Raw genomic sequence first — 20,766 nt, 5'->3', positions numbered from 1 at the left:
TTTCTCAGCCCTGTACTGCCCAGCGGGGTCACTCGTTGGGGAGTCCAGCGAGTTATTTGGGGAGGTTGTTATCCGTTGGGTTTCGGACAACAGGTTTTGTTTTTTTTTTCGAAAATTGACCACTCCTAGGTGCGGAGAAAGACTCTCCTGAAACAGGTTGAAGAAATGTGCGTTAACGCACTACGGCGGCTTGATGAGGGCCCCCAAATCTGTCCGACCAGATCTTCACGGCGGGGGGACCCACGGAGCCACCATTAAATTATTAAGGTCTACCTCTGCGTGAGGCAACAACTACGGACGGATTGAGCGGTTTTAACGATCGGTTTTGTGGAACCGGTTGACCGTTACATCGGATTTTGTTTGTTTTTCGGGCTTTGGAAGAAATGAGTGTATCAAGTCCTGACCGATCGATGATACGCGCGAGCAGGTTAAGGTCCTTCAGCACGCGAGAGTGGCTCGTGCTGAGCGATTCGATCAGCGATTGGTGGTCTTAAGGGCCCACTAAAAGCGTTTATGTGCTACCATTTGGAAAGGGTCGATGGACTTGGCGATAAGCTGCGAGCATTAGGCTAATAAATTGATCAAGGTAGTTCAGAACTATGACTCAAACAGTTATATTTAATCCTAAAATACAATACTCAGGGTGGTCCAAAATCGTAAGATCGACTTAAAGCAATCATTTCCTGCCCAAATTGCTCAAGGACCCCAAATTTGCCGGCCGACATTCACCATTTACCCAGAATTTACGCCTTGAGCACGACTTCAATTTTGTCTCAATTAGTGTCCGAGCGAACTGCCGAAATTTCCGCCAGTAAAATCGCACAGCCCCAATTGACCCCGATTTGGCCGGGTAAATTATGACCGCAAAACGTTGCCGAAAACAATAAATCAGGCAATTAAAATTTAATTTTCCTCATTTATTCTGCATCGGAACCCCGAGAGTGGGTTCTAACCGGGCTGCGGGTCAAACAGGGGGGGAACCTTTAAAGTAAAATTAAGTTAAGCTCGCCAACCACATATTTTGGGCAATTTTCGGTAAAATTTATTTTTATTGTCACTCTCTTTCTCTCGCAACGTACACAAGTCTACGCTGCGTGGACGGCAGAATGGAAGTGAACCAGGCCGCCAAGTTGTGATTTTGTTCGTCGGTTCCGAAGAAGCCGCGATTTTTTAGAGAAGGTATTGGAAATGTCGTAGAGCTTGTTTTAAAAACATACCTTAAATAAAGTTCCTCCAAATTTCACGTGAGTGTTAGATGATATGCTCACCTTTTTTCCTCAGTAGTTTCTTTCTGAAGGAATGTGAGTCGAAGAGACAGGTTTCAATGCCACAACACGAAGAAATGAAAAACAAAGCTATTTTCCCTCCACTTGACAGCCAATTTATATACGAGCGAGCGTCGTTGTTTGGCTGCCGAGGTGAAGAAGTTCAACGTGTCAGGGGTTCTGCAGCAGTTCATCCGACCCTGAAAAAATGAATAAATTCTTCTTAGGTGACGTTTTCTAAGGGGACAGTATTGTCAGAAAGTAAACTCTCTACTGCACAATTGCACAATGCACGATTTTTCTATCGTTTCAGGAGATCGTTTGAGCCACTTTTATTCTACAAATCAACTTTACTTCTCTTGTTTTATGTTTTTCTTCACTTAGGTCTTTGCAAATATTTTTCAATGTTTGTGTCGTCATTCTCCCTTCAAAATTGAAAAATCAGGGGCAAAAACAATATTTTTTTCAAAAATGTTTAGAATTTCAATGGAATTTGAAGTATAATCAACTGAAAACAATCTGAAATGCATTTTGCTGAATTGAAATACATATTTAGCATGTTTGGGTTCGTTTATTTGTTTTTATGTCAATGAACAGCATAGTAGAACCTTTTTTCGCATGCATATACAGCAGTTTCCCACGAAAACAGCATGGAAAAAACAAAAGTGCTCGGATCGGACTCAAAATTAAAATTCTGGGGGTTCCCAAACCGAAATAATTAGACCAGTATTTTTTTGTTTGGCCATTAGGGTGACCTACGCCGTGCTTGGGTGGTCCAAAAAATTGTAATTTTCGTCAATTTTCACAAAAAACCACTTTTTCTAAAAATCATAACTCTCCGCCATTCCATCCGATTTTAGCTGTCTTATACGCAAATGAAATCCAGCCTAACATATGAAAAGGTCGTATGAAACATTAAAATGCCGTTTTGACGTGTGTTGACCAAAAAGCCGCTGTCTGAAAATATTTTTATCGGATTCCTCGAACAATTTTACATAACATAATAAAAAATGGGTGGAGTTCATTAACAGGATTCTGAGATATGATGTGTTGAAAAAAAAATCCGTGTTTTTTCGACGTGCCGCGCGCAAAAATGCGATCGTTCAATTCGTGCATTTTTATTCTTTGTATTTTTTTATTTGGCTCAATCTGTTTTGGGTATTTCATAATGACCAAAGAAGCCATATTCCATTTTATTTAGTGAAATTTTGTGATATTCTCAAAAAAAAAACTTTCAAATTTTAGAATCAAGACTAACATTTCAAAACGGTCAAACTTTCAATATATCGCCCTTTTGAAATGTTAGAGTTGATACCAAAATTTAAAAAAAATCATGAGAATCAGTAATTTTACAAGTGATTCATTTTTTAACATTATAACTTGGTAGAAAATACTAGAAAATAAAAGGCTGTTTGGATGGAACTAAAACAAACTAAAATTTTCTTGTTTTTTTGAGGTCTTATTTTTAATGTCTCTTAGGCAATTTAATTGAAACTTTTATCAACTTTTTGAAAATAATATTTTTAGGAATGGACAATCTTGGACACACCCAAAGTTTAAGACTGTGCGGATAGTCCTCCCGAAAAGGAACGTGAGGACAGTACTATTTTACGAGAGTAAAGACCTCTCGCACTACAGCAACAACAAATCGTGTTCATTCGTTCATTAAAATAGTTCATCCCATTGAGTGGCTTATATGAACAAATGACCGCCACTCAATCACCGAACCGTGGTGGCCGATACGGCAAAGGCACAGTTCAATATGCCGAAGGTCTTGGGTTCGAGTCTCGGTACAGGCACTTTTTTTATGAAAGATGAACTTTTGATGAACCCCTAAAGTGTCTACGTGATTTATGGATGGTCCCTTTTCCAAGAAATAAAAAAACATAACTCGGCACCAAATTTTTGTCAATACTTTCAATGGCTGAAAAGTTACTGTTTTTTGTCCTCTAAACATACAAAAAAAAAACCATAGATAAAAAAATATGGACGGTACCAAATGTTTTCTGAATTGTTTTGATTTGATTTGATTTGATGTGATATCCAACAGGGCCACAAGGATGACCTATGTAGCGGTTGCCTAGAATTACAGTGGCTCAGACTTAAAGGGAGCATTTTCAAATTACTGCCGTATGAAGGGCCAAAAGGGGGTGGTTGGACGCGAACGAGCAAAATCACTCACGGTGTCCTCAGGGGAAGAGAATCTCCTTCCGACAGTAGCCTCCAATAACTCCGAAAAAAGTCTGACAAAGCTGAAAAACAGGGCTCGCACCCTGTTGGGGGCCTAAAAGGGCGCGGCAGACAGCTGGAGACTGACAGAGGTCAATAGATGTAGTAATCAGACAATCCTTTAGAATTGTATAATTCATAAACTATTTCCCCCTTGTGGCGTAGTTCTGGTCTTCCACTATCTACATCCAGTCCCCGCCATTACAGCATACCGTCCACTGCCCTGATGCTCCCTCCCAATCCCCGGCTTTGATTCTAACTACTGATTAAAAGGAAAATCATAGTTGAGAAAAGGTCAATGCGGATGGAGAGCAAATCGAGCTCAGTATCCCCTCACAAAGACTGGTAGAAAGTGTGAAAAAAGCAATAAAAAATATATAGAAAGTCAAGTAGAAAATTGAAAAGATAGTGTGTCAATGCGGATGGATCGATGATCCCCTCACAAGGACATAAAAAGTGAGATGGTGGCAGGTAGGAAGAGCAAAAGAAGAATAGAAAATCAGGAATAATAAATAGTTAATGCAGATGGAGAGCAAATCGGACTCTCCCCTTAGAAAGACATCAATTAAGATATTTATTTAAAATGGACTGATCTCACCAAATTCCTCGATGAAAGCTTGCGTTTCTTCTAGAACCGATTCCAATTCCTCTTGACCCGAAATCATTTTGATCTGCGCAGCAAAAGTGCATCCTCAGCTAGATCCTTGATTTGTTACAGGGCTGCCACGCTCAGGAAACACCACTGGCCACTTCCTCCGCAATCGAACGAAGCTTCCGTTAAAAATCCCAGCGCGCTCTTGCACACTTGCAACCAGGAACTATCTCCAGGATCGAAAAATAAAAGCTTGAGACAAATTTCCATCTCAAATGCTGGTCCATCCATTGGGATTCGTCACTCGGAACCTCAGTCTTCTTGTGGTATCTTCATTGAAACGTTCTCCGAAAATGACGTAAAATTTCACTCTCAACACAACCATTTCTACACGATTTTAAATTAAACGTCCAGGTTCTTTTAGAAACAGATCCAATTCAGGAACATCACCGAACATTTTATAAAACTTATTTTAAAGTAACGAAATTCGTAGCAAAATATGACGGAGCAAAGTTTTTTCGCGACCGCACTCACCGATTACTACGATTGTATCCAAATGTTTTCTGAATTGTCCTTATCAATTCCTACATCTTTGTCGAAGACACCAAACCGATCATAAAATTGCTTTAAAGATACAGATTTTCGAATATTTATGTAAAATTTGTGTATGGACAGCTATCAAAATTGTATGGACCCTTTTATGGGTGAACCAGTGACACAAAATGGCTTCTTTAATCCTAGGAATAGTAATGGCCACCAAAAAGTTTGAGCCAATTCAAAAAAATATGAAAAAATATGAAAAATATGAATAAAATCCGGTTTTGGTGAGAATTGCAAAAAACATACCACTTGCCTATTCAATTTTTTTATTAGTTTAAAAAAATGATTTTTTTGTGAATTAACAGATATACCAGATTACGTAAATTCCTAAAATCGGAATATTTCTAAACTTTATTGCCGGGATATTCCTTTAAGAAATCAAAATAAAATGAAATGGTATTAATAATTTTGATGTTGTCACTTCAGAGTAATTTATATATATTTTTTGGTTGGATGATATAACCCGTTAACTTAGTGAAAGGAACTTTATCATCCTGGACATCTGGAAACACTGACACTAATATATTTTTTCATAAAAAAAATGTGGGATAGTGAACAACCTACAAGCCTAGAGTTTGACTGATCCAAGCTGCATGATAAATTTTGAAATGAAAATATAACCAACTACCAACGAGAACCCCTGCCACCACTGGAAGTGGCAGCCAGCGCTCGGAAGATCCGTACATGCCCCAGCCAGGTATACGGAATTGAAGAACGGATGCTGTAGCCACTTCAGCGTTTGCTTCTGCACCACCGTGGCTCGAGAGAATGCACCGCGCTATGAAGGTTACGCCATCACACGCCGTGTCTCGAGGGACTGATGCAGCCCGAGAAAAACATGTAATCATCATAAAAACAACACACTACGCTACGACGAAGACTCGACGACGACGACGTCCTGAATGGAGCGGAGACCCCGAAATACGTTGAAAAACCAGTCCCAACCCTCTAGAGGTCGCTGCTGCAGGTTTCGACGGGGCTGATGGAATGATGATGTGTCTGGTTTCGTTGGCGCGGGACCTTTCGAGCATGATGATGAAAAATGAGGGAAGAATTCCGGCAGAAGAAAGCCGACTCCCAGCTTTTGGGCCGTCCCGAAATCAAGTTCAAGGCAACACAATGAGGCTAGTTTTGGGTGGAACAAGTGCATCCGCAAGAAATTTTTTTGCGCGACGTCCACGTCTTCAGCTCAAGTGTTTTTGAAAAAAGCGCTCGTTGAACCGTTGAGAAGTTCTTCACCAGACGCGACGCAACCCCCGGCCTGTCGGCACTACTGGAAGTGACCTAGAAAGCGCTGACCACGGCGTAGTAAATTTCCATTCCAACTGTGCGAGCGTTGCTAATACTAGCAATTTGCCTGCTGGACAACCTCCAACCGCAGATATCCGAGCCGTCAGCAAAACTTGATAGCCGCTGAGTGGGGTCAGAATTGTACGCCAGCAACCGTGCGCGGTTGGCCCAAATACACAAAGCGACTTCTACGAGACCCACGAAAATAGAAATCCCCGTTACAAAGTGGTGGAACTCCACACCCTGCCCGACTGCTGTCGGTGTGTCGAAGATCTACAAAAAGCGAAATCTCCAGAGCATCCAATTTTTCATGGTAGTTTCTAATCTCTTTGTGGGGAGGTGGGGCCATAGCTGAGGAGGAAGGTGACTTGGACAAACATATGTTTCAACGCATGGTGTGACGGCGCGTTTTGAGCAGAGATGTTGATCGATCGATCAGGGATTCGATGGGTTCAGCGATTGGATGGAAAGTTTGGGGAGAATCGAAGGCAGTGGGAGGGGTTGAATTTATTTGAATGTATTTCTTAGACATTGAGAAAGTTCTTCTTCAACTCATTTTTTTCTAAATGAAAACCTAAAAACTTAAAAGTTAGTTTGTTGAAGATTTTTTTTTGTTGATTTAAAAAAAATCTGCCTCAACTTTCAGCCATATATTTATGTAAATTACGAGCCACTAAAGTCCGCTCTTTTTTAACCGCTCAGCCCGACAGCCTCAGCGGGAGGCGTGTAGAGATTTACAGCAGCCCCCAAAAAGTATTGTAATGCCAGAGCCAAGCCATCGGCACCAGCTTGAACGTCCTCCTCAACATAATCACAGCTTTCGGCCCCGGACGACTCGATTTCCCGTCACTCTCTCGAGACCCCTTCAAAACCGTCAAACCTGCAGTTATTGCAGCAGCAACTGTTGGACACAGGGTGTGCAAACAAGTATTTATTAAAATATCGTTAAAACAATTGAATTAATTAAATTTACATGTTTTTTCTGGATCTGCTAATGATACGGTTGCTCGGTTGTCTCCGGGTTCGGTCCGGTCGGCGTTCACCTGTTTCACTGCTGGGAGGTTGTTCTCGACAGCGCAAGAAGTAGCACTGTAATTGTAGGTTTTCACGTGACGAAGTCTGAAGTTTTCTGGAAAGGAGAAGGTTTTAAAAACAGAGAGAGCGCGATGAGAGATGTCAAGTCCCAAGTCACAATAATACGGTGTGCGCAGTTGTGAAAGAACTAATAACTGGTTGGGAGGTTCAAGCGATAAGAAAGGTCTGCTTTTGCATGTTTTTGATGAAAACAGAACCTCAAACTGAACAACACCAATGTCAACGGATCTCGCGGTACCATGATTAGCGCAGCATTAGTTGGCAGGCAAATGTGGCAAGTCATGGCGATCTTCGGCCCGCTAAGCCGAGCGGACACAAATGGGAAAGCGAAGAAAGTTCAATTAGGCTCGGCGGCGGTGGCCTTATACGAGTTGATAGCAGTCGATGGGGAAGAGGTCCGACCACATACCGCTATCTCTGTTTGACTAAGCTCGTTGGCGGCTAAGGCTTAGCTCAGATGAGCAGCAGCAGCTGGTTTGAGGGGTTGGATAGTTGGAGGGAGAGAAGGTTAGGTGCAGGGATAAGTGTGCCAACCGGAAGGGGAAATTTGACCCCTGCTGATGTTGACGATAGGATCTTCAATCGTTTGGAAGGTTTTCAGTTTCCAAGAAGGTGCGTAGCATTTATTTGCTTGATTGGTTAGGGATGAGAGAATTAATCAATTACTTCGTAGAGGTTGAGGCGGTCGATCATTAGAAGAACCTTTTAGAAGGTTCTTGCTGATTATAACCGCAAGCTTACGTGAAAAACTGACTCTTACTTGTTACGGTGGTAATTTTTGTGGATGTATCAGGATAACCCAACACCATACTCACTGAAGCTTAGCGGGTATGATATAGGGCAAAGAACCTTCGACCGCTCGCTTGTTACGAAGGTAGACCTGTAGATCTTAACTCCAGTGAGCCTTTGAATGAACCAGGACGTCACAATACAATTGCAAAGTAGTCTACCATACTCACTGTAGCTTAGGAGGTATGATCCGGGGTCAGGAACCACCAACCTCTTGCTTGTGATGGCGGTTGACTTGCATATCTTAACTCCACAGAGTCCTTGGATGACCCAGGACATCCCAACATAATTGCAGTGTATTCTTTCATACTCACTGAAGCTTAGCGGTTATGATCCAGGGTCAGGAACGACCGGCCTCCTGCTTATTAAGGCTGTAGACTTGCAGATCTTAACTTCAGGAAGACCTTGTATGACCCAGGATGTCTAAACACATTGAAAAAGTATTCTGTCATACTCACATAAGTTTTGCGGGTTTGATCCAGGATCAAGAATCACCGACCTCTTGCTTGTTATGGCGGTAGACTCGCAGATCTTAACTCCACAGAGTCCTTGGATCACTCAAGACGTCCCAACACATTGGACAGGTATTCTGTCATACTTACATAAGCTTTGCGGGTTTGATTCAGGGTCAAAATCCATTTTCCTTTTGCATGTTACGGCGGTAGACTCGCAGATCTTAACTCCAGGGAGTCCTTGGATGAACCCAGACGTCCCAGCACATTAGCAAAGTACCCTACCAAACTCACTGAATCTTTGCGGGTATGATCCAGGGTCAAGAATCGCCGACCTCTTGCATGTTACGGCGGTAGACTCGCAGATCTCAACTCTATGGAGCCTTTGGAAGACCCAGGATGTCACAATACAATTGCAAAGTAGTCTACCCTACTCACTGTAGCTTAGCGGGTATGATCCAGGGTCAAGAACCACCAACCTCTTGCTTGTGATGGCGGTTGACTTGCATATCTTAACTCCACAGAGTCCTTGGATGACCCAGGACATCCCAACATAATTGCAGTGTATTCTTTCATACTCACTGAAGCTTAGCGGTTATGATCCAGGGTCAGGAACGACCGGCCTCCTGCTTATTAAGGCTGTAGACTTGCAGATCTTAACTTCAGGAAGTCCTTGTATGACCCAGGATGTCTAAACACATTGAAAAAGTATTCTGTCATACTCACATAAGTTTTGCGGGTTTGATCCAGGATCAAGAATCACCGACCTCTTGCTGGTTATGGCGGTAGAATCGCAGATCTTAACTCCAGGGAGACCTTAAATGACCCTAGACATCCCAACACATCAGCAAAGTAGCCTACCATACTCACTGAAAATTTGCGGGTATGATCCGGGGTCAGGAACCACCGACCTCTTGCTTGTTACGGCGGTAGACTTAAAGATCTTAACTCTATGTGGTCCTTAGATGACCCAGAACATGACCCCAGACATCCCAGCACATTAGCAAAGTGGCCTAACGTGCTCACTAAAGCTTTGCGGGTTTGATGCATGGCCCTAAAATGCGTACAATGAAACAGCGTCCAAAAACCGATTCCCCAAATCAACCACCATTTCCCAAAGCGATCAACGGTATCGACCTTTGCTCGAAATTCGACACCTTTCGAGAGATACCTGCGCGTCAAGCTGCGTATCAGCTAGAAATAAAGACCTCCCCCCGACCAGTGCGAAAAGAAATTCGAACACACACACAAAACCCCAAAACCTGATCGGGGCCCCGTCAACGCGGTCCTCTGGAATTTTGATGAGACCCGGGTGTGGGACAGACTATAAACGAGCGGCTAGAGTTAATTGGGATGAAATGGTCCACTTGTAGACCCGCCCTAGCCGGGCTTGTATTCGACTTCTTCAAGCTCCAATTATTCGCATTTTGGGATCCCTCCCTCTTCATCTGATTGATTTCGCTGTACCGCCTGGGCCAACTTTCACCCCGATCTGTTGCGTAGGACACGGGGAGGTAGTTTGACGTATAGAAAAGTGGTTCAAATGTTGGACCCGCGGGTCTCTATATCATTAATCTTGCCAGAAGTGGCAGCCTCAATCGTGGTTGGCACTTGATTGAAGGATCTGCTCCCCAGAATCGATCGCGGTGCAGATTACTACCGGTTGAGCGGACTCGAGCATAGCTCGGAGATTCTTGCATGGGGTCCGAACGCACGAAACAGCTCGGCAAACCGAACCTGCTTATCGTGGATCTTGGCCTGCGCAAGAAGATCGCATAGCGATGCACGTTGAAGTTCGCGCCGCGGAGATCGGGCAAGATGATCAGTGCATTCCGATGGAACGTCAACGCACAAGATGACCAATCGCCGTTGACAGCGTCCGACCCAGCACCAGGTGATAGCCAAGTATGTGCGGAGTTGTTAATAGGAATTTGCAGCGTGCGCGCGATCGCGATGGACTTCAACCAAGCGTGAGAGAATTCAATCTGATCGTCGGGATATCGCGGAGCTTCTTCGTACACGCTCCAAATTGCTGCGCGCAATTACCGCGTCTTTTGAAGATCTTCCCCCAAATGTGCGTCACTAACGCTCAAAAGGTTCGACCTTTTGGTCTTCAAACGGTTCAACGCGCACGCACGCTGAACCTCGGTAATCGCGCATCTTTCCGCTGTACCGTCCTCCGGGGTCATAAAGCGAGAGAAATTTACCACTTCTTGCCCTCGCCTCCCCCTCCCCCACAGCCTGAGCGCAAGTGAATCTATAAACACAAATCATGTACCACACGGTACGGCTCGGTCCAAAACAAACCGTAAGAGGTCTTCGTGACGAGGGTCGATACCGTCGGTCGTACGATGGCCATTACCGCACCTCATTTCCATTCGATGCGCTATCGAACGCAAGCGTCTTCCTTCTTGTTGGGTTGTGAAGTTACGGGAAAGGTGGCTCCTCGCCATCTCGGCATCTCTGGCGAAGCTGCGCGACGGTCATGGACCAACGCAGAAGGTTCTTGGCTCTCGAGGGGTGGTGGTCTTGAAGATTATCTGGGGAGAGTGGTGAGTTCAGGGTAGTGCGTTCTCTCAGGGTTCATGAACTTACTGTTTTGAAATTCGTAAAAAGGGAAAAGGTAAAAGTTCTCTAAGAACTTGAAGAAGTATAAGTAAAAGATACAAGTTATACTTTACCATAATTTCGCTGCCGGCCAGCGGTTATTCGATTGAAAGAACACAAACAAACACAACACATTAGTCCTCTAATGGCCAATTTAAACTATACCCTCGGGAAACAACCTTAGCGTGAGAATCACACCAGCAATTCTTAACCATTCGCCAAAATGTGACCCACTACCGGTTACCCACGGGCCCAACCCAAATCCCTCGTAGACCACAATGACAACACTTGTCACAACCCGCCGTTCAAAAACCTTGCGCAAGCCCTCGGGGGCTCCCACCGTAGATCCAGCACCAAACCTTCGCCTGACTTGACCTGACCTGTTACTGCGCAGAAGGATTTGAGCCCCGAGGCATCAACTTGTGTCTCTGACGGCGGCGGCCAGTTTTGACATGTGAAACAAGCTTTCCAATTCGTAATTTATGCCACCGTTTTTTCCCGGACCGCCCGGACCAGGTGAGGCCCATTTGGTGGAGGTCCCTCTCTCTACGACCCGACCCGGACTTGGCGCGGCTTTTGTTGAGCTTTCTTCGACTAATTCGGATTTGTTGTGGCCCCCCTTCGGGAACAATGGAATTAGCGCGGGTTGGTTCGGCGGGGCGAAGTTCGTAACGGCTTCGTCTTCGACGACTGTGGTCTGAGTTTGGGTCTTTGTTGCTCTGCCTCCCCCCTTGAGGGGCTATTAATAATGCTCTAAAGCTTGTAATAATTATATGGGGCGCTTTGCAGCACTAAGAGGGGAGGTGAAGAAATTGGCGATTGTTTTTGGAAGATTTTCTTGTTGTTTCTTTCTTTCGAATCTCGAAAAGAATTCTGATTTGCCCCCGGCGGCGAAGAACCAAAGCTTGCGTGCCCCGGCCAAGTGCTTATTTTCGGGCCTCCCATTCATTCATTCCCAGTTATGCTGCATTATGTTCGGTGTAATTTAAGCCACACGAGAGCAGATCAGCGGCGGCGACGACGATGAGGATAATTGCCCCGTTCTTTCATTATCCTCGATTAAATGTCTCATTTTGGCGTGTGTGTGGATAATGGGGCAAAGGGCTCATCCGGTTTAGAGAAGTTGACGAGGAGTTATGCTGCTTCTTGGCAATGAACTCGGTAATGTGATATTAATTGTCCTTTGATGTCAAGATTATAAATGCAAAGTTTTGGAGACAAATCAAATGATTACATACGTTTAACAATTACAACATAAATGTATGTATGTATGTATGTATGATCCCCATACCCGCAGGCAACTTGGTCCTGGAACACATGTGAGCGCTAGGTGAACAATTCGATCATCTTTTACTACGTAATCTGTACACCCACGTGCATAAGTTTTTTTGCACGAATTTTAGTGCTACAAATACCGGCGCATAGAACAAAATGGTTTCCCTCTTCCCTCCCCAAGCGCCGGAAATCTGTAGCGGGTGTAGGGACACTTCGCATAGACGCCCTTGCTCCCATCACGTCACTGAGGGTATGGAGCGACGAGAAATTAATAAGCATGCCCCCCTAGTCGAACCTTCATTAGAGAAGCAGGCAATCCACAACTCACAGCGAACGACCAAGGGAACACCCTACCGCGTATATAGTAAATTGGCGTGGTTAGTCTTAAATGGAATGTATGAATGTTAGAATGAGTGACAGTGTATTTTGATATAAGAAAAGGAGCGATCTCACCAAATCGGGAATCTTCAACTCCGGCATCATCGGTCTTGAAATGTCATTTGAATCTTCTTGGAATTCTGTCCTTTATTTGCTGAACTGCCGGCAACCAAATTGGTACGGAACCAAAACAGCAAACAACTTCCTGGATTCCGGTGAAATCTTGAGGGACAAGTCAGGTGTTGGTGAAAGCTACCCATCCTGGCCTGGCTGATAATCTTGAACATCAGGACTTGAACCACACGACGTTTTAACCGATGGTAACTTAGTGGTGTGCACCAGCTGCTGCTTAACCGCCGATATTGTCCGCAATCGCCATCTCCTGGGCGTCACGAGGTTTTTCCACTGCTATCGCTATCACTGGCCACCAACAGATTTACCGGCTGAATATCCTTATTTTATTTAACTTTGTATTTTTTAATCAAATTTTTTAGGATTGAAAAATGACATCTTGAAAAAATTACGTCCAGTCTCGCGCACGGATTGCTTCGATAAAAAAAAAAAATCACGTTTAACAATTACAACATAAATACACGCGCAAAACATTTTTCCCAGGTTTTCCTTGTCTATAGAGGAGAAAATCGTGACGTCAGAAATGAACTCAAATCACTCAAAGTCTTTAACATTTTGGCCTAGTTTGACAGCTACATTGTTCCCAGTTTTTCTGTGGGAGAGAAAAGGAGGCGAATACTTTATGAAAATCATACCTGTCAAAATTCCTAGCCTCAAAATTTTGTCGCGAGTTGCTTTTCTCCTCTATACAGCAATTCCATTTCAAAAGAGAACCAACAAACCATTCATCCACGTTCATGACCCCCAGGTCTTTTGTGGTCTCTTTTGCAAGTTTCTGCTCGCACCTACACAGAAAAAAAAATAGTATTCCAGCTGCGTTTAAAGGGCCTGAGTGTAAAATAAATGTTGCATTATTCTATGAAATTCTATGTAATATTACACCTTCGAATATGTAGTTTATCAGTACGGAAAACCTACTTGATCGAAATGCGTTTATCCTTTAAATTCTTCATTGGTCTGATAGCCGAGCCGGCTAAGGCGCCAGTCCTTACTATTGGTGCTGGGTTTGGATTCCGTCGGTTGCAAGTTTTTTTTTGTGTTTACAAAAATTGTACATGCAACGTGTAATATTAAGTGTCTTTTTTGACGAAAGTGATGTGCATGGTTTTGCATGTGATTTTACCATCGGATTTTTTACTATAGTCCGAAGACTTGAATGGGGCGGGCACCCAAACCTCTTTCTACTCCAAGGAACCTTCCACCCCAGGGTTCGAACTGACGACCTTTGGATTGCGAGTCCAACCACCGCCAGCGATGCCACCACAGCAGGTTTGGTAACTAAGGCCGGGAACGACTTTATACTTCCCCATCCGATGGAAGGTGTGAAAAGAGCATAAACCGAAAAAAAATCTTCCATCGGGCTCAACATTTTTTTTTTGGCCAAAATAATTAAACCCGTATTTTATTTTTTTTGTTGATTGGCCATCAGGGTGACCTACTACTTGCTAGGGTGGTCCCAAAAATGCCTTTTTTGTAAATTTTTTGCAAGACCCATTTTTTTTCGGCGTAAAAAAAATGTTTTTTTATTACTTGGATATTTTAAAAACTTATGATTGCAAAACAACTGGGCAGGTGTAAAATGCACTTTTTAAACTTTTTGTTCATTCAAATGTTAATAATATTTTTTTTTGTTTTTTCAATTCAAGGGAAGCACAGTTAAAATATTGTTCATTCTACACGACATTTCTATGTAGGAAAATCAATTATCTTTCCATATATGTAAAAACATTGGCGTGTTTCTTCTTTTATTGATTCACTACAGCCAAAACGCTGAAAAAACGTGGGATTGTTTTTTAAGTGAGCCGAAGAATCGGGTTTTTTTTATATTTCTCAAGGTCCCAAATTCAAACGCCCGACATTATTTCCGAAATTCAAATATAGACTATTTCATACTCTAAGGATGATCTTCTTTTCTTTATGTTTACCTTATCCTAGTTATGATTTTTCGATGCTTCCCGAGCTACGACGCTATGGAGAGGACTTTAATAATATAGACCCGTCGCCGAGCACTCCGAGTTACGACCTCTAAAACTTTACCCTGAATTGCTACGTTCGAATTACTGATTGTTGAAAGTTTGCTCATATGCTTTCTCTAAATTTGGTTTAGAAGACCAAAAAATCCCAAAATTCCATTCTGAAATGTTAGATTTTGAGATCATCCCAATCATGAACCACCCTAATTTTCAACCAAATCATAAGTTGTCCCTTCGCATTTGCAACAACTTTTATAAAAACACCAAAGCTCCAAAATTTCACAATTTTTCGGGAAAACCATTTTCGACCTAATTTTGCGATCTGGACAACTGTGCATTGATGCCACTGTGCTCTCTTATGCTTAGTAGATAGAAATCCCAGCAAGCTAAGAACAAGAGAGCACAGAGGCAACAAATTAAAAATAATGAAAATAATAACATTTTTTCAGATGTTAAAATCATCATCTCTTTTGTCACTACTGAGAACTGAAGTTAAACATTTTCGAACTTCTTAATTGAAGTCACGGATTATTTCAGTGTCAATCCACAACTACCCTTTATCTCACATTCGTTTTCTCTTTTCCCAAACTTGTCATAAAGAATTATCTGCTCCCATTACCCCTCATGCAAAAAAAACCCAACTAAGGAAGAAGGGATTTAAAAAATTAACCCCCCATTTCACGTGCCCCTCGCATAAATTCGTTCCAATTCGCCTGGCTTCGTTCGCCGCTTGACGTCCAGAACTCAGCCTCCTCCAGTGTGGCGAACTCAGGCCACTTTGCAAGGCCCAGTAAATAAAACATACACACGCAGATAATTACCAGGTGCCGCGACATCCCAGGCCCCGGCAATTACGCCGATGTTCGCGACGTTGACGTTGATCTTAATCTTATTATATCATTAAAATTCTCAAATAACACCATCGGCGATGACGGCGGGACGGGCCGGAATGTTACGTTCCGTTTTCGGGTTCGGGCTGTCCTCGGGAGCTTTCCCGCGCAAATTGGAAAGGATTTCATCTCCGTCAAACTGTCTCATCTGCCCGTAAGAGCAAAAAAAAAACACACCACGTCAACAGGTTGGGACAGGTTTCCCGATCGTCGTGAGTGACACATTTTCGACGCCGCGGTGAAAACAAAAACAAAATAATAAACAACCCAAAGCTGGGAGGCAGCGGTCCCTTTTCGGTTTCGGTTTCGGGTCTCCCCCCTCCCGGAGGCCAAAAACCAAGCCACTTTCCCGTTATAATAATCACATCGTTTGGTCCGGGAGGTGCCCTCGGGGAGGACCTCAAAATCCTCTCTCGCGCTCTCAAGTGGACCAGTCATAGGTGGGATTGGCAAAAATTACGAAATAATTGTTGAGGGGCCGCCGCCAAAGTCGGTGTTTTGGTTTTTGGGATTCCTTTTTTGGGGTGGCCCAGCAAGCGACGAACCTGTCCCACGGTGATATCATATGATTGTGAGGCAGCCCTAAAATGCTAGCTTTGTGCGCTGGCTGGTTGGCTTTTCGAGGTCAAACAAAATTGATGCTTTGAGGGATTCCTTGGGCGAAGGAACAGGGACGGAGAGTACAGGTTCTTTTGTGAAAGTGGCACTTTTCCTGGCTGGCTGGCGGGGAATGCTCATTGAAGGGTGCAGTATTGATCGAGGGGTTGAGAAAATTATAGTTATTAGGTGAATGTTTTATTAATTTATAAAAAGTAAAATATGCTTCGCACATGATAATCGTGGACAGGGACTGTAATTTGATTAAATAGCATTGCGTTTTTGTATATTTAATAAGTTATTGAACAATAATGCATAATTTTACGATATAATAGCATTTACTGGAGGTGGGTCAACAAACAAATTAACATTCTGTAGAGCAATACATCCTAGTCGTATTGTTATTTTAAACCAAAATTGACCGATCAAAGTTTTGATCAATTAATCTGAGCTATCAATCTTATCCAAGTCTAAGGTTGTTAAATATATTATTATCTTGAAATTAAATTAAATATATTATTTTATTGACTTGATGAAAAGTACACACTACAAGTTATCGTATCCAATAAAGCAACAAATTACAAATAACGTCGTCGTCATTTTTGTTGTCAGTTCGACGATAATGGGTGATAAAACATTGCAAAATCCAGTATGATTTGACAACCATGCCTCAAAAACAACGTTTTAAGTAGAAAACATTGACCTTAATAAAATTAAATATTTTGCAAAAAAAGAAATCAGCAATTTATTATTTAGCTGTAATATTACTCCAATATTTTACAGCTATTATTTTTTTTATTTCAATCCTCTAACCTTCTAGGCTTCTAGACAGGCTTCGACCTAAAATATCGTCGAAAATCAATTTTCAAACCAACTTTTGGACTTCAAAAAGCAATGTAAAGTAGAACATATAATTTTATTGGAAAATTATGTGTTGGTAATTTGATTTAATTTATGTAACTTTGCCAATGTAGGTTTTGCCATAATTTTTATTCTGTTCCAGACCAACTGAAATAAAAAGTTTTATTCCAAAATCCTCAAATCACTGTAAAAAAGGTTAATTTATTATATAAATTCGAATTTGACCATTATTTGCTGAGATACGCATATAAACGAAAACATAAAGTAAAAATGCGGTGTTGAGAAAAAATATAGTCAAATTGTTGATTCAAATACTGATATCTCAGAAACTAATGGTCCATAACATTACAAAAATAATAATATACATTTCAAAGGTCCTAAAACACTTAATTTTGACCTTTTCAAAAGTTCTAGTCAAATAGTAACAATCCTACAATTTCTCAACAAGTCGAATTATTTAAGTAATAAAAAAAACAGTTAGGTCCATTTGTCAAAAGGTAAAAACAAGAATGTATTTGAATATAAAAAGATTTTATTCAACACTGAATATAAGCTTGCATATTTCCTTATTTGATTTTACTATTTCTACAATATCATAAGTTTTAAAGTAATTTTGTCACTTTTTTAACCAAATTCATGTTTTTTTCCATTTCATCCCATTTCCAGATGCATCCTCCTCGAACGAAGCCGTCCACCTGCAGCAGCGACTGAAGAGCCTCAGCTCGGAACTGGTAACGCTGCGGAATCGACTTCACACGGGTGCTGGCCAGACGGCACCAGCGGCCACGGCGGCCGGTGGCCCAACCGTGGCCACAGCAGTCAACAACGCGGTCAACAACGCAGTCAACAACTCAAACAACAGTACAGCAACGCCAAATCCAAACCCACAAACGCTCGGTGGCCACGGAACGACCGGACTGGTGGCCGCGGCCGTCGGCGGAGGTGCGAACAACATTCTGTCACACCTGAACGGTACCAACGGCAACAGCTGCACTAATGGCAAGGTACGGAAAAAGTTTCAGAATCAATCACTCTCCCGGTGTGGTGTTCAACGGGGCCAAATGACTGTTATTAGGGGGAGGTTCGAGCTGTGTTTGATTTATTTGAAAATTGCTCGACTTTGAATTGCCGTCCCATTTCTGCGTTGAGTTGGTCGCAATCGATTGCGCTAACGAATTGCGGGAAATCTTACTACTTACCATGGAGTCACTCTTAATTTTTCCCCTCTCTCACTGTCTTTCCCTTCCAGAGTCACATGATAGTGGCGTCGGCGCAGTGCATACCGGCGACGGGCAATGGCGCCGCGACGCTTGGCAACCATCAGGCGAGCCAACAGCACTCCAATAATGTGATGCCGTTGGTTTCGCCACGAAACACCTCCATCCCGTACCCGCTGCCCCACCACAACAGCACCGGAACGATACTGCTCGGAGGTAAGTCTGGCGCTTAACTTCATGCAATCTTCCATTGGAAGCCCAAACATTATGAGCATAAATTTTCCCTCGTGAAAAGCGACACCGCCCTAGTAGATGATCGGCGGGTAGATCTTGGCGGGTTTCGGTGCGTGCACGATCAAAGATCACCTGGGTTTTCAACCCCTTGCAATAAAAGGGATGAGTGATAACTTTGCTATTGAGGGCCATGTTGAGAGGTTTTCATAATTAATTGCTCAACTTTTGATAAATTTAGTGATTTTTTGAACATTAACAATATTTCAACGAAATTAAATGAAACAAATTTAAATTTGAATTGTATATAAGGACTTGACAATTGAAAAATTGTTGATCTTTGAAAATTATTTGTATGGACCTAAACATAATTTTCAAAGATAAAACAAATAAGTATTTTAACGATTTTTTCTCTAGACAGAAATGTGTGGTTTTCACAAATGCATATTACCAGAGTGATTTTTTTAAAAGGTTATATAAACATAGGAACCTCATAGCTTGTACTGCCCCTGTTCGCATAAATGTCCCATATGCATTTTCATCAATGTTGAGTTCTCGGGTTAGTATTCAAAAGATCCTAAACGCCATTTGTAAACTAAGCAGCATTCCGATAGATTTTCGTTCAGTTTACGAATATAATACTTCAAAAATGCTTAAAATTGATCATGTGCACGTCCGTTAAATGATCATTACATTAATCATTATCATTAAAATTCGCTTTGGTAAAAAAAATGTTGGAGGTCGTAATGGCTGTTACAACGCATTGCAGACGAATCAGAGTGATTGAAAGTTTTCTTTTTGAGTGCTATTTTTTATCCATAAGCTTTTAAAATAATTTTAAGAGGGGAGCAATTCGCTACAAAATCGGTCATTTTTTAGAATGTTATTTTTTGTATTTTTTAATCTGGCTGAAACTTTTGTGGTTCTTTCAGAATGGCCAAAGAAGCCATTTTGCATTATTAGTTTGTCCATATAATTTTCCATACAAATTTGGCAGCTGTCCATACAAAAATTATGTATGAAAATTCAAAAATCTGTATCTTTTGAAGGAATTTTTTGATCGATTTGGTGTCTTCGGCAAAGTTGTAGGTATGGATAAGGACTACACTGAAAAAATGATACACGGGAAAAAATAATTGGTGATTTTTTATTTAACTTTTTGTCACTAAAACTTGATGGTATTCTTAAAAATTTAAAGTAAGACTTCAGATAAAAAATCACTTTAAAAGTTATGCCTTCCATTCTTTTGATTATGGCGATATTGTGCAATTTTGACCTATTTCATAAACTTATTTACATGTCGTCCTGTGCTGTTTTGTTGATGGTCTTCGAATCCGAATCCGGATATTCGAAAGTAGCGACTCCACCGACTTCGACCCTGCAACCCTGATATTTAGTAGATTTGTCCAATCGCCGTTTGTAACAACAAGACAAACTAGTTCACTCGGTTCACAGTTTCACCTCAAAAACCAATCCAAAACCCCCTTTTCTCTTTGCGTAATCCAGTGCCGCTCCGATAACCTGCGCCCGAAATCATTAATCATGCTCCAATGGGTTTTCGTTCAATTTCACGCATAGTTAGAGACTGAAGACCCTCGAACCCTTCTTTCTTTGAGGGCAAAACCCCCTGAAAGCTCCCGTTTCGTCGGCAGCAAGCAATTTGCACCCGTTTGCTGAAGTGGTGAGCCAAGAAATTATAAAAATTGCTCCCGCGTTCATTGAGAAAAACAACTTCTGGCAGCAGTAGTCTAATCAATGAAGATATACCTTTTTGCAGCGGGACTGGTTTGTAATAGTCCAACATTTCAACTACGGCGTTTATGGTTACCCCCCGCTTCCCCTTTCACATTACACCCTAACCTTAGCCGCGGCTTAAGTAGATTTTGTAGATGTGCGTTTGTTAAAGTGATGAAGAAGGAACTCCACGAAGCTCGTTTCACCGCCGCGGTCTCGGGAACTCTGCGCGAGCAGAAGAGGAACGTGTCGGGCGTTATTTCCGAAGAAGGAAATCTAAAAGTAACTGTTGTTGTTGGGTTGCTCAAGTTGGAGCCCATTGGCGAAAGCCAACTCTCCTCAACTTAAGTGATCCAACGATGATGCTGTGAAACAAATTGGTGGCTGATGATGCTTTTACCACATCACCCAACCCGGGCGTGTGTTGTTTTTTTTTGTTGCCTTTCTTTCTCGCGACTTAGCCTAATCTCCTAGGAGACGGCATCTTTCCACTTTTTTAGTGTCCCCCGCGCACCAGGCTCCGGAGATCTCTTAATAGTAGAGTCGACTTGACCGACCA

The 20,766-nt window shown here is 42.2% G+C and overlaps 1 protein-coding gene across 1 annotated transcript in view; it reads left to right on the top strand.

Annotated features, from left to right (window-relative positions):
* Positions 1–20,766, top strand: part of LOC6051283 (myosin-G heavy chain) — an 86,244-nt gene that overhangs the window by 43,189 nt on the left and 22,289 nt on the right. Inside the window, 2 exon segments of the mRNA XM_038254346.1 lie at positions 17,692–18,029; positions 18,275–18,458. Of these exon segments, the coding sequence (XP_038110274.1) occupies positions 17,692–18,029; positions 18,275–18,458 (522 nt within the window).

Source organism: Culex quinquefasciatus, chromosome 2 (assembly GCF_015732765.1).
Source record: "Culex quinquefasciatus strain JHB chromosome 2, VPISU_Cqui_1.0_pri_paternal, whole genome shotgun sequence".
NCBI classification, from domain to species: Eukaryota; Metazoa; Arthropoda; class Insecta; order Diptera; family Culicidae; genus Culex; species Culex quinquefasciatus.
This window is presented reverse-complemented; position numbering and strand designations above follow the sequence as displayed.